The sequence below is a fragment of the Manis javanica genome, chromosome 13 (assembly GCF_040802235.1).
Source record: "Manis javanica isolate MJ-LG chromosome 13, MJ_LKY, whole genome shotgun sequence".
Classification (NCBI taxonomy): domain Eukaryota; kingdom Metazoa; phylum Chordata; class Mammalia; order Pholidota; family Manidae; genus Manis; species Manis javanica.
Window position 1 is genome coordinate 85,579,148 of NC_133168.1, and position 25,226 is coordinate 85,604,373.

The following is a 25,226-nucleotide window of genomic DNA, read 5'->3' on the forward strand; positions in this document are numbered from 1 at the left end:
TGATAATATGGGTGAGTGTTGAGACCACCGTGTTGCTCATGTGAAACCTTCATAAGATTATATATCAATGATACCTTAATTTAAACAATTAATTAATTTTTAAAAATGGGTGTCTACAGCATCCGCGACAGATGCTATACATAGGAACAAATTATTACTATTCATTATCCCAGAGTCACCAGACTTTCTGATTTTTTTAAAGCAAAACTTGGGTCATTTGCATGAAAACTCCAATATCCAAATTTGGCAAGAGTACCTTTACTCTAACTGCCACATAGTTGTAACTGCTGTTGCACCATAAATGGGGTCTTAAAATCCTGGCACAAAAACATCAGGTACAGCTGGTCTGTTCTATCACCAGAAGTCCCAAAGTAATGACAATAGAGTGTAGACAACTGACCACATGCTGAATGGAGCATGAATCTCATAAGGCAATTGGTGCCTATCATTTCCTTTTCTCCCCAAGAAGATTAGAACTTAAATCGGCCTCCCTTTGAGAACGGTCTGGGGCAGGATGGGACAAGCCCCAACCACATGGTTCCATGCCCGCACTGTCACCAGGCTCTTCCGTGATCCAAAGAGAGAGGGAGCAAGATGTCATGTGCAGGTCAATCAAAACACATCTGCAGCCCAGTTTGCTCCTCGGTCATGTTCTGGGGGCAGGGCGTTAGGATTTTAATATGAATTTAGAGAGGACACAGCCTGGCCCAGAAGAGCTGTCTATGCAGAATTGTTTAAGTAAGTTACAGACATCACAATATGAGTACATGTGGCTCGAGGAGCGCCTGGCCTGGAAGTGCCCGCCTGGGAGAGGACTACTGACCCTGCCCTAATGGGCCCTGCAGGCTCACCTCCAAGCATTTGCATTGCCTTTTTCTTTTCTTTTTTTTTTTTTAACAAATTGGCACATTTATTTCCCAATTTGTGAAGATGTCCTTAATTTGTTCCTATAGCAGACAAATTTCAACTCTGTTTGTGGTGCAAAAAAAATGCCAGGAATGCCAACCCCACTCCTCTGGGTGAACTTTTACTGTTCTTTCAACACAGCTCACCTTCACCTTCTCCAGGATGTCTCCCAGGATTGCCCACTTCCATGACAGCACCAGTCGGGCCTCCTTCTTCTCTGCTCACCCAGCATCCTGACCCTCCCTTGACCTGACATCCAACGTGTAGTGTTGTATCTATTGATTGACATGTCCCTGACTTACCCACTGTACTGGAATCCCCTTAAGGGCAGAAACCACAAATTCTTTTTCCCTCTAGTCACCATTACGGGCACAGAACCTGGAGAACAGTGGCAAATGCTCATTGAATTAAGTCCACATTTATGTTGAGGCCTCAACATTTCTAATAAGGAATGAACCCATTGGTGGCTTGTGACACCCTCGTAGAAGGACATTTCTCCTTCCTTCGGGTTATTTCTAGGGCCAGATCATTCTTTGTCATGGGGGTCATCCTGTGTCCCATAAGATGTTGAACGGCATCCCTGGCCCTTACCCACTAGATGCCAGTAGCAACTCCCCCCAAGTTGTAACAACCAAAAATGCCTCTCTCTAGTCACTCTTCAGTGTCTAGGAGTCTATTGCTATTTGTTCATTTTGTTTTGTTTTGTTTTTATTTTTATTCTTATTGAAGTATAGTTGAGATACAATATTATATCGGTTTCAGATATACACATAGTGATTCAACAGTTGTCTACATTATTAAATGCAAACCCCAGCTAGTGCAGTTACTATCTGTCAACAAAGAAAGGTGTAACAGAACTATTGACTATATTCTCTGCTATACTTTCATCCCCATGACTAATTTATATTATGATAGAGATTTTGTGCCTTTTTGTCCCCTTTCACTTGTTTCACCTGCCCGCCCCAGCCCCTCCCCCATGGCAACCCCAGTCACTTCTCAGTGTCTGTGAGTCCACTGCTGTTTTTTTCATTTTGTTTGATTTTGTTCCTAGATTCCAAATATAAGTGAAATCAAATGGTATTTGTTTTTCTGCACCTGGCTTATTTCCCTTAATATAATCCCCTCTATGTGCATCCATGTTGTTGCAAATGGCAGAATTGCTTTCTTTTTTATAGCTGAATAATAGTCCATTGTGTATAGGTACCACAACTTTACCACCATGTGTCCTGAACAAGCAAAATCACCCCAGTTGAAAGCCACTGGTCCAGAGCAATCATAATTTATCTCTAAACACTAACAGTTTTAATACTGAATGGGTACATTATTAAATCACACCAGGATACCAGGTGTGAACCTCCACTGTGGTAGGTGACCAGAGATATTTAATCATATGACCCCCGCTTCCTCTAGAACAGCTCAGAACAAACCCAAGCCACAGACACCGACCTTGGAAACCTGGAAAGCCACTCTTCTCATTTCTGCTTGTGATTTTGCTTTTACACCAGAACATTTCAAGCCAAAATTAAATGATTTCTAAGCATAAGAGCAGGTGGATGTATCATCTGCTGAACTTTTCCAACCATCTGCACTGTTTCATTCTGATGCATGGAAACTGCCATGAACTCAGAGAAACAGAAGTAAATTTCCCCTTATCCCTCTGAGCGAGGGCAGAGAGGCCAGATTAGAGAAGCCCGCTGAGTAATTTATTCCAATATAATGAACTGCTCAGCTAGTAAGGGGCAGAGCTGGAAATTGAATCCAGAAACCTAGTTCTGGTCCCTACATATTAACTGCTTGCTTCACATGGCCTTGTTGCCGTGTGGACTTCTCAGTAGCTACAAAGAATAATGAATACTTACTGGCATGGGAATATGCTCGTAACATACTAATATATGTGATAATATGAACATATTCCCATGTCAGTAAGTATTCACATATATGAAAATTTATTAATTTACATGTGTTATTGACATGGGAGTATGCGTGTGCATGCGTGCGTGCGTGCGTGTGTGTGTGTGTGTGTGTGTGTATGCATTAGTTTGCTAGGGTTGCCATACAAAATACCAGACTAGGCGGCGGTTTAAACGAGAGGAATTTGTTTTCTCACAATTCTGGAGGCTGGAATCCTGAGATCAAGATGTTGGCAGGCAGTTTGTTAGGCCTCTGTCCTTGACTTGCAGATGGCCTGCCATCTCCCTGCGTTTTCATATGGTCTTTTCCCTAAGCACACCCATCCCTGGCCTCTCTTTTGGTCCAAATTTCCTCTTATAAAGACACCAGTCAGACTGGATTAAGGCCCACCCTCATGGACTCATCTTAATTTAATCACTTCTTTAAAGGTTCTGTCTTCAAACACTGTCCCATTCTGAAGTCCTGAGGGTGAGGATTTCAACATACGAGTTTTGGGAGGATACAATTCCACACATAATAATGTCCTATTGATACACATCATATAATGTCTTATTGAAAGGTAGTAAGATTACAAATATATGATGTAGCTGTATCATCATACATTTTTTATTTAATCCTCATCATTTTTATGTCATTTATATCATGTCATTATGAAATCATATGTTTTAACCTTAATCCTCATGAAGTATGTTGAATTATGATGTTCACTTGCTTAAAACCTTTCAATGGCTTTCTACGGGCTTAAATAGAAGCGGAAGTCCTACCTGAGGCCCGTGCCCCCGTCTTGCCCCGCCTCCTCTCCTGCCCCTCCCCTCCACTCACTGCGCTTCAGCCACACTGGCCTCCTTGCTGTTCCCTGAACAAGTCGGGCCCAGTGACGCCTGGGACTTCGCACCTGCTGTTACCTCTGCCTCCAGCACTCCTCTCTCAGAAATCCACATGCCCCCTCCTCCCCTCACTGCTCTCTGAACACTGTCTAAAACAGCAACCCCCAGCTCTCTTCATCCTCTTAACCGACTTAATTTTCTCCATAGGACTGATGATTCTCTGATATACACCTTCATTTATCTATTTGTATTTGTTTGTCTGTCTCCTGCACCAGAAAGTAAGATCCACACAAGCGTAAACTTGGTATATTTTGTTCCCACTGGATCTGGAAAAGAGTCTGGAACATAGTCAGCATTCCATTTAAAAAAGGAGGTGGAATGAATGGATGGATAGAGATAGAGAGGTGGCAGATGATTGATAGATGGATAATGATTTCCATGTATGTTATTTATATCTAGATATGGATTGCATATATAATACATAAAGGAAACTATTAGATACAAACATACATGTTGACAGAGACACATGTAGTCCAACTATGAAGGGGTTTCCTTGGGTCTAGTGTCAATATTATGTTTCATCCCGAAGGAATGCAAAACCAGTTCTAAAAGCCTTGAGAAATGTCGTTCTTTACTGAAGTCTGTTCAAAAGGCAGCAGCAGAAGTGGCATTAAATCACACAAAATTTGCCTAATCCCTTTTACTTCCTTTTTCTTCGTTAAGGCTGACCCAACCTGTCCCCTCTCTTCCTCCCTTAAAATTTCACCTGCCGTTTCTTTGCTCCCCCTCCATTGATATTATTTTATCCTAGGGTACAGCCATTTCCTTTCATACATAAATTAGCATGACATTTCTTGTTGTTTCAGCTCTCCTTACCCTGTTCAATATAAAAAGAGTTCAAGGTTTTCAGTCTGCTTCAGAACGTTAGAAAAGGTGAAAATCTCTTATTTAATTCACCCCCTCATTTGTGTGAATATTTGTGCATACATACATGTGTGTACACATATTTGTTTGTATGTGCACGTGTATACATGTGTGTGTTTATCCATACATATATATCATTTCAGAAAGGTAACTAATGACTCTCAGGCAAATATAAATGAATGCATGTCAAAGATCATATTCACCTCATTAAAGAAGGAACGAATAAAACTAGTTAAGACAAACTTAAAGGCAATTTGAAGAACAGATATACACACACATGAACATATTCATATATGGGACAGTCATGAATGCTGAAAACTATATGCTAACAGATGCAAACACTGGTTAATATCCTATAGGGCAACACAACGTAGCATTTAAGGTTATGTTTACTATGCGTCAGAAAGCAACTGCCTATCGCCAAAATGCAATTGTGCCTATGGAAAGAGCCATTTGCACTATTATGGGCATCCATTTATGGGCTACAATGTTGTACATCTGAAACCGAGATAATATTGCATATTGACTATATTTCAATTTTTTTAAGTATTAACTGGAGTGATAAAAGAAAGTTGCAAAAGGATTCTCAAATTGGGATACCATTTACATGAACTTATAGACAGAAAATACTACAATTTTTGAAAACATTCATATATAGTAAAATTACAAAAGTATTCATGCAAAGGCTACAATGTCAAGTCCATTGTTATTTCTCAAGAAGGAAGAAAGAGAATGAATTAGAGGGAGCTTTAGTCATATTGAAAACATTTTATTCTTTAAAAAATAATTCTGGAGCCAATGTGGCAAAATGATAATGTACATTAAATCTGGGAGTAGATGTTCTTTAGGTCTTTTTCTTTACTTTCCTGAGTATTTGAAATATAAGTTTAAGGTTTTGTGTTTTTTTTGAGATGATGTTTTAAAAGAATTCGCTATTGACCGCAGGCTTAGCACTGGGCTGGGAGCCCTGTGGTCCCCAAATTAAATATCCTGTAGAGTCACTCAAGAAGTTTAGTGCCTGCTGGAAAAATAGAATTCAAGCCACAGAAATAATAATTGGCAGACCGTTGGATTCTCATCGACACAACAGGAGCCGCATTTGAAATACAAGTTTGGAAAAAACAGCATCAGAAGCTGCCTGAGTAGCTGGGGGAGATTTCCCAAGTCAGAGGCTGGGATTGTGCTGGGTTTGAGGATGTGCTGGATTTGGGGACGAAGAGCATGAGAGGAAGGGTGGGTTTCTAAAACACACCTGAGCACAGGTGTGGGCAGGAAAGGGGACCAAAAAATGGTGGTACTTCATCTTTCTGTTTCCGCAGGTCCCAGCGCAGTTGCCTTTATTTCATACTCTTCTCTTGGCAACATCATAAATGCAACTTTTTTTGAAGAGATGAATGAGAAAGACAGAGTTTACCTGGTCTCCCAGGTAGTGAGCGCTGCCCTTGGACCCAAAAGGAACACATCTCTATCCAACCCTGTGACTCTGTGTTTTCAGCATGTGAAGGTGGGTCATGGCTGCAATTTGAACTCGCTTTAGTTTCGTGGAGGTAGATTGAACAATCCGCATTCCCTCCCCAACCTCTGGTTCTTGACTGGGGTTTACCCGTACAGTTGGCAGGAGCCACTTGTAGCTATTGGAAATGTGGTGAGTCTGAACTGAAATTTTTGAAGTCAGTATTTTTAGATGTAGATATAGTATTTCCAGACTTCAAAGACTTAGTAAGAAAAAAAGCATGTAAAATATCTCACTAATAATTTTATATTGACTACATATGTTGATTTATGTTGAATATTAAACGGTACATTTTGAATATAGTGGATTAGAGTAAATATGCTATTAAAGGTAATTTGACCTGTTTATGTTTTTTAATGTAGCTAGTAGAAACTTTCAATTCTGTAAGTGGTCCACATGATATTTTTCTTGGGTGACATTATTCTGGTGCATGGGATTATTGTAGCTGCACATATCTCCTACATCTGTGAGACATAATATTCATTCCTGCACAAAAGCCTGGTATTAATTATTTAGACCACAGAACTGTATCAGAAAAAATACTTTTCTTTAATCTATTGCCTTTTCCCATTCTCTGCCCAAACTCTTAAAGGCAAGAGGGTCAGTAGCCATACATAGATGTAATAAAACTCATTTGCTCCCATCCCTTTCAGCTCTGTTAAGAAAATAGGAATTGAATGAAATCATGCCATTAGCCACAACATGGATAGACCTAGAGGGTATTGCACTAAGTGAATGAAGTCAGACAGAGAAAGACAAGTACTGTATGATCTCACTTATATATGAAATCTAAAACCTATACAAAAAAACAAAAAAACAAATTCATACATACAGAGAACAGATTGGTGGCTGCTAGGGACATGAGATAGGGAAATAGGTGAAGGTGGTCAAAGGTCAACAAACTTCGACTTATAAGAAGAGTAGTTCTGGGGATCTAGGGCACAACATAATAATTCTAGTTAGAATTCTGTGTTGCACATTTGAAAGTTGCCAAGAGAGTAGATTTGAAAAGTTTGCACCACAAAATAAAAATCTGGGACCATGCAAGGTAAAGTATGTTAACTAACCTCATTATGGTAACCCCTCTGTAATATGCACACATATAAAACAATTATGTTGTAGCCCTTAAACTTATCCAGTGTTATATGTCAATTATATTACCATCAATATATGTCCATTAATTATGTAGACCACACAACTAATAATATTTATTATTATTTAGACCTCAACAATTATGTAGACCACAATAAAGCTGGAAAAAAGTACTTTTTTTTAATTTTTAAAGAAAAATAGGAGTTAAGGAGGGGAAGGTGGGGAAATGTAGGTTTTCGCTATGTGATGCATAAAACCCAGGTATGGAATTTGGGGTGCATGGCATGGGGCATTGAGAATGAAGCACAGATTCTTGGGGTGGGCCAGTGGATTATGAAAGGAGATACAGCCCCTAACAGGCTCATCTCCTTGGCCCCAGGAAGTGATGCTCTGGAACCCTTGGGACAAAGAGAAGAAGTCAATGGCTAATTTTAGTCTCTTTCTCTCTCCTGGTGGCATTTCTTTCCTACACTACCTCTCCTGTTACTTGAGCAATTATTGCATTTTAAAGGGTTAGGGACAGAACTGGTGGGAAGGGCCCAAGGGAATTCGGCCTAGAGCATATTTGGGAGAACATTTTGTACGAGCCTTAGACTTTTTTTTTGTCTGACTCCCATGGTTGGCGGCAACGCCCTGAAACAAATGGCGTCTTGTTATACTTCTGGCTCCCAGAGAGCCTTGACCTCATTTTACATTATTCAGAATCTCAATAAATTCTGAATATGGGAGCCGGTGTCCCAGCGGCCATCCTTTTCCCTCAAAACAGAAAATCGCCTGAGTCGCTCCCGGCCTCTGCGCCTCCTCATTCGCCACCCTGGCGCAGACCGACACTCTGAGGGTTGTCCCTTCCCAGGAAGAACATGATGAGCCCATTCTACTTCCAGATGAAGCCCGGTAGCCAAAAGCCCTTCTGCGTTTACTGGAAAACCACAGAGGAGGGCGGCCACTGGTCCAGGGATGGCTGTTTCCTGATACGCGCAAACAAAAGTCACACCGTATGCAGCTCCACCCACCTGTCCAGTTTCGCCGTCCTCATGGCCTTAACCCTCCAGGTACGACGTAAACATTTAGTTCCTCCAGCTAATCCTGTTTGAGCCCCTACAAGGTGATGATAAAAAGTGTGAAGAGAAAGAAAGCAGAATGGCTCACCAGAGCAACTGCAGAAGTCATGCTGCTTTAGATAGAAAAGTCACAGGTGGCCCTTATAAGAATTAAACATCTGAGCAGCAATCTGAATAATTAGTCAGTAGCGCTGCAACATGGGTGACCCTTGAAAACACCATGCTGAATGCAAGAAGCCGAACACAGAGGGCCACTGTTGTACGATTCCATTTATAGGAAACGTCCAGAATAGGCAAACCCAAAGAGTCAGAAAGGAGATTGCCGGTTGCCAGGGGCTGGGGGAGGGGGGGAAAGAGAGGGTAAGGGCTTAATGGGTGTGGGGTTTATTTTGGGGTGATGGGAATGTTCTGGAACTAGATAGAGCTGGTGATTAGGCAACACTGTGAATGTGCTAAATGCCAATGGATTGCATACTTTTAAATGGTTAATTTTATATTAGTTTGAGGTTAACCCAATTTTAAAAAGTCAGCAAGAAAAGCATCCCAAGAAGACAGATGTGTATGTGTAAAAACCCTGAAGAGAGAACAAACTTGGTGTTTTCTGGAACCAAGTGTGGCTGGAGCAGAGTGGATGACGGGCAAACAGGAGATGAGGTTGCAGAGATGGCTGCAGGGAAAATGTGTCGGACCTGGAACGCCAGGCTCAGGCCTTTAGATTTCATCTGAATTGCAATAGGAAGATATTTGCATGAGGGATGCTGCATAATTATATCATTTGAAGATCCCTCTGGCTCCTGGGTCAAGAATGGATAGTGACGAAGTAAGAATGGGCTAGATGATGGTAGCTGAGGTGAGGTGGCAGCCATAGAGGTGGGAGAGAACATCAGACTGGACAGATCCTAGAAGTGGGGTCAGAGGACACACTGATGACATAGGCTGGGGACAGCACGCAGGAAGTCCTGCATCCCACCCCTTCTCTCAAGGATGGAGGTGGTGCCCACAGAAAAACGTTTGGTGGAAATCTCTGACCTCTCCAATTACACGGTTTATGAAAATTCATCTATGCATGGGACATAGCTTTAGTTCATTTCTTTTCATTGTCATATAATATTCCCTGGCATGAATGTACTTCAGTTTATCCATTCTGCAGTTAATGGATATCTAGGTTGTTTCCTGATAGCTATTAAAAGCAGTGCTACTTTACTGGGATGAAACTTAGAAGATCCCATGTGGGATCTTCCAGGGCAACATGCTCCAGGTGCTGCAGCCACAAGATGGTGAAGCCTCTGTTGTTATGGGTTTCTGAGTGACACTGTGGAGCAAAGTATTGTCCTGCTATATTAAGTTTAAAAATAGACACAACTAGGCTATATTCTCAGGGGTTGCACACACAGGTGGTCAAACTATAAAGAAAAGCAGGAATGGGGAGGATGGGTGGGAAGGGAGGGATAAGGAGGAAAAAGGGGCATTACGATTAGCACACATAATGTAACCGGGGTAGGGGGGACACAGGAAAGGCAGTATATACAGAGAAGACAAGTAATGATTCTATAGCATCTTACTATGCTGATGGACAGTCACTGTAGTGGGGTATGTGGGGGGGACTTGATAATAGGGGTAGTCTAGTAACTGTAATGTTCAAGTAATTGTACATTATATTGAATGAATGAATGAGTGAATGCATGAGTGAGTGAATGATGAATGAATGAGTGAATGAGTGAATGAATGAGTGAATGAGTGAATGAATGAATGCATGAATGAGTGAATGGATAAATGAATGAGGGAATGAGTGAATGAATGAGTAATGAATGAGGGAATGAATTAAGGAATGAGTGAATGAGGGATGAGTGAATGAATAAATGAATGAATGAGGGAATGAACAAATGAATGAGTAAATGGATGGATGGATGGATGAATGAGGGAATGAGGGAATGAATGAATGAGGGAATGAGTGAATGAATGAATGAATGAATGAATTTAACAAATAAATAGCTAGCAGGAATTGTTTATCATAAAAGAACCATGGTTACCTCTGGGGGAGATCATGGCTTGCAATTGGAAAGAGCTTCTGGGATGAAGTCCATAGATCAGTTCTTGATATTGCTAATCATTTAGTAATTATCAATCAAATAATACATTTATGTGTATGCCCTTTTCTGTATGTGTGTTATATTTCAGTATGTTTTAAGATTAAAAAAGCAAAGGATTGAAAAGTTCTCTAAAGTGACATTGAAATAAGTGAATATCTGTCATTTCCCCTTAGTGAGTCTTTCTAAGTCTGCATGGCTCCCCAGATCAATGGCCCCTATCTTTCATGAGAAGGGTCCCTGAGACGTGAATTAGACAGAGTGTCTTAGTTTGGGGCCCCCTGCAAGCAGATCCTGAGACAAGGATTGAGGGCAGACAGTAGTTCCCCTGGGAGGTGACCCCTCCCAGTAGGGAAGTGAGACAGAGGAGGCAGCCAGGAAAGGATGCATTAAAGAGAAAGTTATCCCTGTGGACAGCTGGGGCTCAATCCCATTGGGTATTTCTGGGAGATATCATAGGATGTACACCTCAGAGCCATCACACACAAGGGTGAGGGAGCTTGGGTATTGATGTACCAATTCCCCAGTGTGCTTATTTGAGGGCAGCTTGCAGGGGCCATAATGTCCTGGCACTTGTGACTGTCTGACATGTGGCAGGAGAAATGCCTCTAGGCAGGATCACTGGAGTTCACAGAAAGCAGCCAAAGGACAGGCATAGGAGAGTGTGAGGAGGTTAACAGCCTCTGCTACACAGGGCTTCCTACATCTTTTAGGGTGTAAGACTTAGCCTGGCATGTCCACTCATTTCAGCTCAAATCTGCTGTACAACAATAAGGTGTTGAGTACTTAAAAACTTAAGAGGGTAGATCTCACATTGTGTTCTCACCACAAAAAGAAAAGGCAAGGGGATCCAAGAAATCTTCAGGAGGTGATGGATATGTTTACTCTCTTGATTGCGGTGATGACATCATGGACATAGGCCTATGTTCAGACTCATGAAAATGTACACATTCAATATATGCAACATTTTGTATATATACCTAATATACAAAATTGTGTATTAGTATTGTGTATTAGTATACATAATAAAGCTGAAAAAAATGCTTAGTTTAACACAGACTTCTCATACTCTATCATCCGGCATCGTGCCTGTGTTTGGGGTACCCCATTCCATGGGGGAAATACACAGTTCCAGAGCGGGAAAGTGTGACTATGATGTCCTCTTCGCTGGGTCGCAGGAGGAGGATCCCGTGCTCACTGTGATCACCTATGCCGGGCTGAGCCTGTCTCTGCTGTGCCTCCTCCTGGCGGCCCTCACCTTCCTGCTGTGCAAAGCCATCCAGAGCACCAGCACCTCCCTGCACCTGCATCTCTCCCTCTGCCTCTTCCTGGCCCACCTGCTCTTCCTCACGGCCATTGACCGAACCAAGCCCAAGGTACCGATGCTTTGCCGAAGGGCCCCTTGCCCTGCCACATGGAGTGCTGAGTAATGGGGCCATGTTGCATTGATGCCTTAATAAAATGTCCTTGGATCCCAGGGGGGTTTGGGGAGAGGTGCCAAGGTGGGTGGTGCTATTGACTATCAACCACTTTTACTTTTGATGACCTTGATCCAGCATCAGGTGCTCTGAATTCAATGCCAATGTAAAGTAGAGGTCCTCAGGCCATGCCCCGCCCTGCCAGTCCCGCCTGGTGAGCCCTTACTCCTCCCCCAGGTGCTGTGCGCCATCATCGCGGGGGCCTTACACTATCTCTACCTGGCCTCCTTCACCTGGATGCTGCTGGAGGGTCTACACCTCTTCCTCACAGCACGCAACCTGACGGTGGTCAACTACTCCAGCATGAGCAGCTTCATGAAGTGGCTTGTGTTCCCTGTGGGCTACGGGCTCCCGGCTGTGATCGTGGCCATTTCTGCAGCGTCCAGGCCGCACCTTTATGGAACACCTGAGCGGTGAGCTTGACTCTCGTGCTGTGCCATGGATGGTTCTGAGGGCAGTGTTAACAGTGATGATTAGGATATTCACCTCAAACGCACTCTACCTTCCTATGAGTGTCACAGCTCTAACTTATTTGCCAGAGAAGCATGGGAAGGTGACAGCAAGAGTGTGGAAGGTTATGGAAGAAGGGCGCTTTGAAATTAGGCCCCAGTTTTATCCATCCCATGATTTTCGACCTCCAGTCCTCAAGGTTCAGTCCCCTTATTAGTGAAATAGGGATAATGATCTTCCCAGGGGCCCCCTTGCAAAGCAGGTGTGAAAATTCAGAAAGACTCTACTTATAAAATGTTTAATGTAGCATTTATACAGGAGGTAATGAGCAAAGCCTTCACTGTCATCCACTGACATTCTCAGGAGACACCAGGAAAGTTCTGTCAGGAAAAGGTGTCATTTCAGGGTTTTTCTTGGGCATTCTCTGATCTTGCGTTGTGTCCCTTTTCCCGTTGTTCCCAGCTGCTGGCTCAACCTGGACCAGGGGTTCATCTGGGGTTTCCTCGGCCCTGTCTGTGCCATTATCTCTGTGAGTATGTGACTCCAAGGTTCCTGGGGGAAGAAGAGGCACCAGATATTCTGGGGGTGAGACTGTGCAGTGGGCATGCATTTTTTTCAGTTGTACAGCTTGATTTTTTCCCCTGATACCAATTCAGTCCCATGTGCAGGAACCAGAAGTTGGGTGCAATTGACAGTGGACATTATTTTAACTTGCATTCTGCATGGTCTGTGTCATTCCTGCAGGTGAATTTAGTATTCTTTCTCTTGGTCCTTTGGATTTTGAAAAAGAAACTTTCCTCCCTCAACACTGAAGTGTCAACCATCCAGAATATAAGGTAAGATGGGGAAAATGGTATTTGCCAACCCCTTTTTGTTCTACTGACCTCCTACTGGTCCCTCCTACACAACCACATACATATGCACCACATAATGAGACCCCAGGGACCATCAAGGCCACTGTCATCTCCCACTGTCCCAATTAATGAGAAACTGTATTAGTTAGAGCAGGCTAAGCTGCTGTGACAAAAATAACACCCCCTCAAAAAACAGTGAAATAGAAGTTTATTTCATCTTCTTGTTATAGTCCAAAGATGAGCAGTCCAGGGCTGGTGGGGAAGTTCTGCTCCACAGAATGATCCAAGAACTCAGATTCTTTCTATTTTGTTGCTCCATCATCCACTAAGATGTTCTTGTCAATATCACATCCATGGGAAGGAGTTGACATAGATATTGCACATTCCACATTTGCTCATATCCCATTGACCAGACCTTGGTCACATGGTAACATCTAGCTGCAAGGGAGGCTGGGAAATATAGTCTCCAACTGGGTAGCCATGTGTCCTTGACAAAACTCAGAAAGGGAAGAGATCTAACACTAAAAGGAAAAAAACGAAAATGGAAAAAAGCCAGCAGTTTCTGCCACATGACACAAGATACAAGATAAATTGGGAAGGATTTAGATTAAAATACATTTTGTGTATTATTATTTCAAAACATTTTGGGCTATGAGTGCTTTTTATTTTGCTGCACGCATTTTAATTTTTTTCATTTTTCATTATAAAAATAACATGTTTGTCAACATTTTTTATAAAGTTTTTGAAATATAAAAAGCAAAAAGTGAAGGTAGCTAACTCCCACCTTTCCCAGTACTTCCACTCCCTGGGAAAGCCAGAGATAACAGACTGTATGATATGTATGATATGGTATGTATGGTATTTTCTCCAGACCTTTTTCTGTACATTTCCTATAGAACAGACAGGCACACACACAAAAACATCACACTACACAAATTGTTTCTATCTTTTCTAATTTATGTAATTTTATATTTTAAAATTAGATACAAAGATTCCACAGCTAAGATGGCCTAACATCTCCATTTGTCTAGGACACTCGCAGTTTATGCTTGTTTACCCATTGTAATTATTAACTGGCACCACTTTTCATCTCAGAAGCCTACCTGTTTGAATAACAAATTATATGATACCCCTTTTTCATAAATTATATAGATAGCTAGATAGTGACAGGTTTTAGAATGCTTTATATACATATGGCACTAATTTTGTCCTATATACTGTTCTAAATATTTTATATATGTTGAAGTCTCAATCTTGGCAGCAACCTTATGAAATGGTGCTGTTATGAAGATGAGCGAACTGAGTTACAGAAAGGGAAAGTAACTACCCCAAGGTCACACATTTAGTTGCTGCTGCCTGGGACTTAAACCTAGGCAGCCTAGCTTCAGAGTCCTCACCATTAACAACCACACTATAGAGGTGTCCATGTCCATTATTAGCTTGTTTACGTCATTGTTTCTTACTCCCATCAGGATGCTGACACTCAAAGCAACGGCTCAGCTCTTCATCCTGGGTTGCACATGGTGTCTGGGCATCCTGCAAGTGGGCTCAGGTGCCCAGGTCATGGCCTACCTCTTCACCATTATCAATAGCTTTCAAGGCTTCTTCATTTTCCTGGTCTACTGTCTCCTCAGCCAGCAGGTAAACACTGATCTCTTTCTTTATTGTTGTAAAGTCAAGAAAAACTTGGAGGTATGTAGTTTAACAAACTTTTAAATCCATACTCTCTAAAGTTTCATCTGAGCTTGTGAGCAGCGTGTAAGTACTACCTGAATTTTCACTAATTGAAGATGCTGTTAATTGTAAGGAACATCGATTTATTAATGGCTTTCTAAAAGTAAATCATTGCTACATCAAGGAAATGTGTTTTTCTTCAGGTTTCTTATTTGTAATAGTCAGCTATTGCTGTGTAACAATCAACCTCAAAAACTCAATAGCTTAAATTATCAGGGAAATACAAATTAAAACCACAATGAGATATCACCTCATACCAGTTAGGATGGCCAACATCCAAAAGACAAGAAACAACAAATGCTGGTAAGGATACAGAGAAAGGGGAACCCTCCTACACTATTGGTGGAAGTATAAATTACTTTAACCATTGTGGAAAACAATATGGAGGTTCCTCAAAAAACTAAAAATAGAAATACCATTTGACCCAGGAATTCCACTCCTAGGAATTTATCCAAAGAAAACATGATCCCAGATTCAAAAGACATATGCACCCATATATCACAGCACTATTTACAATAGCCAAGATATGGAAGCAACCTAAGTGTCCATCAGTAGATGAACAGATAAAGAAGATGTGGTACATATACACAATGGAATAGTATTCAGCTATAAAAAGAAAACAAATCGTACCATTTCCAACAACATAGATGGAGCTAGAAGGTATTATGCTCAGTGAAATAGCCAGGTGGAAAAAGACAAGTAACAAGTGATTTCACTCATTTGTGGTGTATAACAACAAAGCAAAACTGAAGGAAAAAACAGCAGCAGACTCACAGACTCTAAGAAGGGACTAGTGGTTACCAAAGGGAATGAGTTGAGGAAGGTGGGCGGGAAGGGAGGTGAGAAGGGGATTAAGGGGCATTATAATTAGCACTCACAATATAGGTAGGTCACGGGGAAGGCAATACAGCACAGAGAAGACAAGTAATGACTCTATAGCATCTTACTACACTGATAAACAGTGATTGCAATGGGTGGGGGGGAACTTGATAATATAGGTGAATGTTGAAACCATAGTACTGCTAATGTGAAACCTTCATGAGATTGTATATCAGTGATACCTTAATTTTTAAAAAACCCAGTAGCTTAAACACAATTATTTACTTTTCTCATTCTCAAGTCTGCAGGTAGATTGGGGTTTGGCTGATCTTTTTCTGGGCTCAGTTTGGCTTGGCTCCAGAATGTAGATCATGCTCAGGTCTGGTCTTCATGAGTCATCCTGAGGCTTGGCAGAACTGGAGAGTAGCTCTCAGCGTAAGTTCTTATCATGTCAATGGCAAAATCACAAGGAGGCAAGCCCTATGGGACAAAGCCATTTCAGGTCTCACGATTCTGCTTGGTCACCTCCACTAGCATCCCATTGGCCAAAGAAAGACATGTGTCCAGGCCCAAAACCAATGGGAGAGCACTCCACTCACCATGGCTAAGACACACCTATGACAAAGGAATGAATAATTAAGATCAACAATGCAATCTACCACACCACTTAGTCTGAATTTGTAAACACATCCCCAAGTGATGTTCTGTCTTCATACTCATATGTTTTAATAACAAGTTCATTTTTCCAACATTTTATTAGGAACACTTTTCAACTTACAAAAACATTGAAAGAATCATACAGTGAACACACATATACCAATCACCTATATATATATATACACCAATCTATAGTTAACATTGTGCTGTATTCACCTTATTACATATCTATCCATATATATCTTTTTATCCATCCATCCATCCATCCATCCATCTCATTATAAGCAGGTGTAGCTTACATTCATAGCCAACGAAAGCTGAAGGCAACTCTTTTCAGTGAATATACACCCCTGAGTAAGCATAATGCAGCACACGTGTATGTGCTCGCCATGCAGTTCATCTTAGTTCCAGAGGCATCTCACAGTGTGAGCTTCCAGTTTTTCGAAATTTTTGTATTCAATATGGCTACTAAATACAAGCCAATTCATGTGTCTGTAACTGAACAAAGGAAACAGTGGTGTATATCCAGCACTTGGGAAACACTGACTCCTTCAGGATTGTTGAGCTACCTCTAAAATGGTGCTTTACTAAGGGAATGGTGCTCAAAGGAAATCTGGACTGCATGTTGGCTCTAGAATTGAGCCCCTAGGCAGGATACTGTAGACTACCGAATTATGTTGACATACTTCTGCCTAGGTTTAGCTCAATTACATTGCATCTATAGAACAGGAGACTATGCAACCATTACATATAATGTTGTAAAAGACTGAAACCCAAATGAAGCTGGACCCCACATAGCCCAGGATCAAGGGATGCAGAGGCCAAATAAACAGAGTCCAGCAAACAGTAGAAATACAAAATCACTCAAGTTCGTTACTTGTATTTCTCAAATACCATAAAGAGGTCACATAGGCCAGAGATCCCTTTGTTGAGATACACTGCTGAGAGTTTGAGATTGCTGTTACTGCAGCAAAACAAGTCCTGACTGATACACTTTCTTTCCTGGTACTACTCTTTCTCCTCTTCCTCCACCTCCTTCTTCTTCTCTCCTCCTTTCCCTCCCTCTTTTCCTCACTCTATATCCAGGCATCCAAAGAACCAAACTAGGAAAGGAAATACAGCTCCTCAGAAGGCGAGGGAGAGGAAGACCCGACCTGACAGAATAGACGCTTCCTAGAGAGCAAAGGATGAGCAAAGGTTTGAAACATCCAAATGCTCTATTTTGGAGTATGGTGTATATTTTGGATTAAATGTAAATTTTAGATTAAGGCTCAAGAATAGTTTATGACTGGAAGGATATTAAAAAGAGTGAAAAAGCAAGTTTCAAAACATTACTCTAAAAAGGCTCCATTTTGTTGCATAATATATATAAACATGTATGGTTTATGTTATAATGTTGTGTATGTATTGGTGTGCAGGTGTGAGTGCCATGGCAAAGCACGGTGGCTCTCAGGCAATTTCGGCCCCCACCCGAGGGGACAGATTTAGCAAGAGCTGGTGGGGAGAGGCCAGGGGTGCTGCTGAAGATCCTACTGTGGGGCTCTCTTGTCCCCTCCTGGCCTGAGCCAGGAGCTCTGTCCTCTCACTTTCTCTCTAAAGTAAAGCTTCTCCCTGGCTCTCCTACCTTGGGTGTTTGCTAAGTTCTTTCTTCAACTCCTCAACAAGAATGCCAGCATCATTTGTGGGGGCTTGTCCGGGATAACTTCAGAGGACCTCCGAAGGCAAATCCAAGCTGTGTCAGGCCCAGAAGTCCCATGGACTACTACAATATGGAACTGGTCTTCTAAATCCTTTTGAAGTCATGAAACTGAAAATGGTGATGGAAATGGAACCCCTATATTAGTGGCCATCTTCTGAGGCCCTCTCGACTGACCAGTGATGGAGACCTAGCTGCACCCTTTACTGCACTCCTCTCAGCATGAAGCAGCCAGAGTGGTCGTCACCCCCTTTCCCTAGCAGCAGGGAAATGAGACAGGGACCATGGGCTTAGACAGAATAGGGTGAGGGCCTCCGGAAAAAACAAAGCAAGATTATCAATCCATTGTGAGATTTGCTTTGACCTGCTGGGGGACCCAGCTTATTTTTCTGACTTTACCCAGGTGGTGCTTTTCTTCCCCCAGCCCTAAAAAAAATGATTTACAACTTGGGCAATGTAGCAAGAAAGCCCAAAACAACATAATAAAAACAGGAAGGATTCTATCTTGAAAATAAGATTGCATGTTAATAGCCAATTAATTAAAAAGTAAGTTTCTTAACAAACACAGTAACAGCCCACCTTGGGAGCAAAGCAGGCAGTCTTGAGTGATATGTTCCCAGACCAGGAAGCTGCTATCCTGGGAGGGAATCAGAGCAATAAAATTCTTTGTAAATAACCAGGAAGACTAATAAGAAACTTAATGTCTCTTCAAAGATAAACATTTTGGGACCACTTAGCAGGTGTACATCCCTAGCCCTTTGTCTCTCAACTGCCTACAAAACCCCTAGACAATGCACCACCCCAAGGCTCTCTTGTCCCCTCCTGGCCTGAGCCGGGAGCTCTGTCCTCTCGCTTTCTCTCTAAATAAAAGACTCTGTCTTGCTCTCCTAAAAAAAAAAGATCCTACTGTGCACAGGACGATGCACCACAAGGCATGTTCAACCCAAGAGGTCAATACTGCCAAGGCTGGGAAGTCTTGATATAGATGCTATTGAAGGCCTTCTCATATCCCTTTGGCATCATCTCTACATGCCTAGGGTTACTAACTGCAAACACCTGTGACTCTGTGCCTGTGGGCTTCTTACTGCCCACAGGACACGTCTAGCCCATGCATGCGGCAAGCTGGTGGTTCCAGAGAGTAATGGCCTGTGAGAACAGCCATCAACCAATGATTGAATGGGAGCTGGTGGGTAAATGTCCCAGTAATGCCCCTGAGGAGGGATGACTCTGAGGTGTGTCCTATGCTGTATCCCAGAGCTCCCCAATAGGACTGAGCCCACAGTGAAGAGACAGCAGAGAGGATTGTGCACTCTTTACTGGTTTCCTTCCCTGTCTCACTTCCCACTGACCAACCAGTGTTTCCCAGGACCACCTCTCAAATAAACTTCTTACACTTGAACCCTTGTCTCAGCATCTGCTTCTGGGGGAACACCAAACCAAGACACATGGAAAGATACACCAAAACAGCACCAGTGACTTCTCGCTAGATGGAGAACTATGTGTGACTTCTATTTTTGTCCTTTGCAGAGGCTTATTTTGTAAATTTTCTACAACAAAGGTGTATTCTGTAATATGAAAACAATTATTGTGGTAAAATATATATAACATAAAACTTACCATTTTAAAAACTGAAGGAACAAAACAGCAGCAGAATCACAGAACCCAAGAATGGACTAACAGTTACCAAAGGAAAAGGGACTGGGGAGGATGGGTGGGAAGGGAGGAGGAAGGGGAAGGGGAATAAGGGGCATTGTGATTAGCACACATAATGTAGGGGGGGCACGGAGAAGGCAGTATAGCACAGAGAAGACAAGTAGTGACTCTATAGCATCTTACTACGCTGACAGACAGTGACTGTAATGGGGTTTGGGGGGGGACTTGGTGAAGGGGGAAGCCTAGTAAACATAATGTTCCTCATGTAATTCTAGATCAATGATACAAAAAAAAAGTTACCATTTTTAAGTGTACCATTCAGTGACATTAAATACATTCATATTGTTGGGCAGCCACCCCCACCATTCATCTCTAGAATGTTTTCACCTTTCCAAACTGACACTTTGCACCAATTAAATAATAATTCCTATTGTCCCCTTGCCAAGCCCCCGGTAACTTCTCCTCTCCTCTCTGTCTCAGTTGATTTAACTATTACAGGGCTCTCACATACTACAATATCTGTCTTTTTGTGTCTGCTGCATCCACTCAGCATTAAGTCCTCAAGATTCATCCATGTTGTAGCAGATGCCAGAATTTCCTTCCTATTTAAGGCTAAATGATAGTCCATTGCACATATATACCACATGTTGTAGGAGAAGTTTTTTCATAACATCTCTATCTTCTTCGTGACTCACTGGGTTTTCTCACCGGGTTTTCTCTTTGCCAGTGCAAACAAAAACCAGCCTGGTATTTCCTTTGATGTTTCAGGTCCGAAAGTGGTTTGGAGAGATCATGAAATCTAAATCTGAGCCAGAGACTCACACACTTTCCAGCAGGCTTGGCCCTGACTCAAAACCCAGTGAGGTAAGAAGACTTATGACTTATTCTGCTGTTTTACCCCGTGACACCCCTAACTTCCTCTGTTTGTTTTACTCTAAGCCCCTTTTCGTGGAGGGTATAGGGAAGGGTTCTTTTCCTGATGGCCTGGCTTGCATTCTTCATTCTTACTATATTATTTCTCAGTGGTGTTTCCCTGCTCACTAGCAGTGCTTAAGCCAGCTGTACACATTCTTGCCATGCAAAGACGTATGGGTAACACATGCCGCACGTCACACAGCACCACTGCCATTTAAAAGTCTTTTTAATATGGGTGAATGTTGCAACTACAGTGTTGCTCATGTGAAACCTTCGTAAGATTGTGTATCAGTGATACCTTAATTAAAAACATAAAATAAAATAGGATCGTTTTGGAGGAGGCTTATGATCTTAGACACAGCTCCCAATGTCCTACCATCCCATAGAGAGGTGGACACGAGTCCAGCGGAGTTCGAGGACACCACGAAAGGGGCTCCAGGAAAGGGACTCCTTCACTCAGCTGCTCTGCCTAACCGTGAGGGAGGATTTCCCAGGATAATGAGATGTTTGGGGGAAGCAAATGGTCGTTAGAACAAGGACGTCTCTGGAATTGGTTGCTGCTATGCATCCGCCTTCCACTGAGTGAACCCAGACTTGGTGCACCGAGGAATGGGCTTCTAGCCCTACCTGAGACTTGTCTCCGTAGTTGTCCCTTTACTCGCCCTTTGTGGAGAAATGAGAGAACATGCTTCTGAGAAGGTATATGGGCTCCAAGGCTCAGAATCCACAACATCCCTCCTGTCTCATTTGGCCTTATCCTCCCATGTACACACCCACCACATCTGCTGCCAAAGAGCCTTAGAATATATTACTTTTAGACTAAATTGAGAGGTTTCTGATACGCTGTCTTCTCCATTTCTTGAGATAATATGTGATTTTCTTAGCAGTGGAAATACAGGGGTCAGTATAGAAGAAACATCTTTCCCTTATTGGAGTGAGGGAAGGGGAATTCATTGTGAATCTTTCCAAAAGGACCAAGAGGAAAATAGACCCAGGAAAAGAGTTGTAGGGCATGGCAGGTGATATCAGAAAAACAATTATGAATATTAGGCTTTATCATTCCCAATAAGAGTAAAATTGCAACAGATGCTGACTGCTGTTGACCTTTGAAAAGCTTCCCAGATAATCCAAAATAACTCCCAGAACTGCCAGCACTCCAGTAACTGGCTTCGCACGGTGCATAAGGAAACTTTTCTTTATTATTATTACTTAACCTTGTGGAAATCGAATGAGTGTGTCTTTGAAAGGGGAATATATATATCATGAGCTCCCTTTAAGAAATACATTAGCTTTAATTACAGGAATCTCTTAAACTTTAATTTTTCTAGGCACAAGGTATGAGTCAAATGCTAATAAAATCCTTTCTCTTTCTCTAGAGAGAAATTGGATCTTGAGTTAACTCTCTGGCTCTGTCCCCTAGAAATCTGCAAACATTGGAAGGCTGGCTATGTAACCAGGCAATACTGTTTATGGGGAAGGTCGCGCCTGAGCGGAGAGGGAGTTCTGTGAAGGAACCTGAGTACTAGGAGGGAAGACATAGTTTCGGCTTTCTGCATACAGTGCCTCAGAACTAAAGTCAAGAGCCACTATCCTAATGGGCTGCTAAGGAGATACTGGTTCCACTAGGGAACTTGGGGCTTTCAAACCAAACTGTAACATGTAGGCAGCAAAGAGAATAGAATATGTGTTGAGTTCTGCAATGTGTCAGGACACTAGCGTAGGCCAGTGGGCGTCCAAAAGGAACAAGAGCCACACAGTCTCTGCCCTCTTGAATCTTAAAGTCTAGCCTTTCTTCATAGACAAACCAACATCCAGGGGGCTGAAATTTTGGAGCAGGCTACTGTGTCTGAAATTTTTCCAAAAAAATCTTCACCTGGGATGTTTGAGAAATCCTAAGCAGAAGGTGGTCACGCCTGTCCTAGGATTCCAAAACGCTAGGAGATTGTGCCACCCTTTCCTGCTGGAGGGAGCTTTCTGGCTTTAATCCAGTCCTGCTCACTCTCTCTGTTTTATTGTTGTGTTTGGTTGATTTTACCCTTACATCTGCCTTTACTCTAAACCTGTTTTGTGGGGGGACGTTTTTTTCAGGTCAAGTGAGGAGGAAATATGAACCCTTGAATAGTCAGCTCCACGTGGGAAGTCCTACACTTAGCTCTGGTTGCGTCATGAGGAGTGAAGCTGGGGACAAGGGGATCGTTATCCGTGTCACCCCTGGAGAGGAAATGTCTCACCTTTACTCCACGAAGTGTTGGTGCTGCTTCACGGGCTCTCAATAAATGTGTGCTGAATTAGGTTTCTCTCCGCTGTGATGTCCTCAGCCAGTGCTTGACCCCAGATACCTGAATGATGACCATTCCAAATTCTCCCTTGACCTTTTGTAAATGAGAAAGCCTTTCTCCAAGTTCTGACTCTCACTGCTCCTGAACTTGCCCTCATCCAGCCCCCCAAGTCATCAGCTTCTCCCAAAGCACCAGCCTTACCTCCTCTCTTATCCAGGCTAAATCGCAGGACCAACCAAGTCAATCAATTCTTTCCTAGACTTTAGACACCTTTGTTTCCCCATTCAGATTCCAAACCTACTGGAGAAAACCTCAATCCAGGACGGAACCAACGACAGCGGGCTGTGGATTGTCGGCTCAGCTGCTGTCGCCACAAACTCATGTTCCTTAGTAACAGGACCTCGATGGTTTTTTCAGATTTGGGACAGCAGTGTGCCTGGACCTGGGTCGGGGGCGAGTTCTGTTGAGATTGATTTATGCCCAGCGGTTCTCACCTGGAGGTGATTGTTCAACACCACTAGGGACATTTGGCAATGTCTGGAGACATTTCTGTTGTCGTGACTAGGGCAAAGGAAGACGCAGCTAGCATCCACGTGATAGAGGCCATAGATGTTGCCAAACACCCTACAATACATGTGGGGGCACGAGGCAGCCCCCACGGTCCCACAACAAAGAAGTACCCATCCCCACATGTCAATAATACTGAGCTGAGAAACCTTTGTCTCAACTCACCATGGTGATCTTATTCCTATTTGCTGGAGATTGGATGACGGTGGACATGTAAACCAGTTCTAGCCAGTGAGATATGATACATTTATTGGAAAATACTTTTTCTCCTTGACAAAACACAAAGACAAGTCCATGGAGAGCTTGCCATGACTTCATGGCTTGGGGCAGTTATCAAACAATAATGTGATATTTGGAGAGAAGATATCATGGAAATACTAAAGGTGGAAGAGGGGGAAGATAGAGGTAATCTGGGCTTTTGTGACGTTGAGTCGCTGCAACGACCCTTGGGCTTCTTCCTATGTAACACAAATAAGGCCGTGTCGGGAAGGTCGTCTGTTACCTGCAGCCCAAAGCCTCCTTTCTTATGAACCAACCATGTCTCTTCCCCCCTCCATCAAGGCAGTAAGATCCCAGAATCACTTAGCTTGCAACCACTATAGATGTTTGCTTTGTGCCCTAAAAAGGACTCTCCATGCCTCCTGGAACTCATCTACCTACCTCCAGTCAACTTCCCCCCACGGAGAGTTCTGTTTTCTTCACTTCCTTTCTCGATCCTCATCGTGTTTCCATTCACAGAAGGCAGAAGACCTCACCTACTGCTTCACAGAGACAGCAAACACCAGCTGGTGGAAACGGCCCAGCTCTGACACCCCTTACACATACCTCCACATCCATCCGCACTCTTGCTTCCTTCCCTCCCAATGCCCTTTGCCCCCTTCCCCGTCCTTCCACTGCAGCACAGGGGTCCCTCGTCCCGATGAAGGCTCACGCCTCCCTGTGTGTTTGCGCATCCATCCTGCTCCTTGGGGGCTGTTCTCCATTGATTATCTCCTCTCTCTCCTGAGTCTTCCACCTCCCTCCTGTCCTCTCTCCTGGCTGTTCCCCAGTGGCATTTAAACATGTTAAAGAGAGGTCAGCAAACTTTCTTTATTAAGGGTCAAATAATAAATATGTCAGACATTTTAGGCAATGTATAGTTATAGATAGATTATCATATATGTAGATCTGCACATATAATATATGTAATATATGAGTAAAAGGTAAATGTGTATATCCTTTTATAAATATAAAAACACATGCCTAGCTCACTGGCCATAAAAAGCAGGCTGCACACAGGATTCAGCTCATCAAGTTACAATAGGCTGGCCCCTGTGCTAAAGGAAGGGAAGAGACTGGAAAACAGTCACTTGTGCTGTGACTCAATTCCCCCCCACTCCTTACTTACCATAATCTATCTGCCTCTTTGAAGTCTGCTGGGCCTCATGCTGGCTGGGAGCAGTAAGACCGGTATCTCTGGGGAAATCCCCTAAGGGAAATCGGGGGTTGAAATGTCTCCCCCATGCACAGTGGAGAGTCTCAAAATAAGCTGAAGAGGGCTCTGGGTTGAAGACCAGACCAGGTACATGGTAGGAGGAGTCTGGACCCCACAGGTCCGTGGGTCTCCTGGGACAGGTCAGGGTCACCCTTGTATGTGTGTCTGATCCCTCTGGCTGCCAGGAACGCCAAGTGGAGCACTCTTCCTGAGTCCAGGAGGAAGCAAGGAGATTGGGGAGCAAGGAGGTGCCTCTGTATGCCTGCCTGGTGCACACATGGACCCCGCCCCCACCCCGGGTGGAGAATCTGTCTCCTTCCATCACTTAG

At 42.9% G+C, this 25,226-nt stretch overlaps 1 protein-coding gene across 3 annotated transcripts in view; it reads left to right on the top strand.

Annotated features, from left to right (window-relative positions):
- The window catches only part of ADGRE3 (adhesion G protein-coupled receptor E3), a 38,518-nt gene extending 15,650 nt beyond the window's left edge, over positions 1-22,868 (top strand). Inside the window, exons 7-15 of one of the 3 annotated variants that reach the window (XR_012124404.1) lie at positions 5,888-6,072; positions 8,058-8,225; positions 11,500-11,697; positions 11,977-12,212; positions 12,712-12,778; positions 12,994-13,085; positions 14,576-14,744; positions 17,400-17,510; positions 20,431-20,526. Coding sequence is in view for 2 of the 3 variants with exons in the window: in XM_037018830.2 (XP_036874725.2) it covers positions 5,888-6,072; positions 8,058-8,225; positions 11,500-11,697; positions 11,977-12,212; positions 12,712-12,778; positions 12,994-13,085; positions 14,576-14,744; positions 20,431-20,526; positions 22,666-22,674 (1,220 nt within the window). In the remaining variant the exon portion in view is untranslated. Of the gene's footprint in view, positions 1-5,887; positions 6,073-8,057; positions 8,226-11,499; positions 11,698-11,976; positions 12,213-12,711; positions 12,779-12,993; positions 13,086-14,575; positions 14,745-17,399; positions 17,511-20,430; positions 20,527-22,665 lie in introns of those variants that run through there. The other 2 variants (XM_037018830.2, XM_037018832.2) reach the window with 2 other exon arrangements.
- The last annotated feature ends 2,358 nt before the right edge of the window (positions 22,869-25,226 follow it).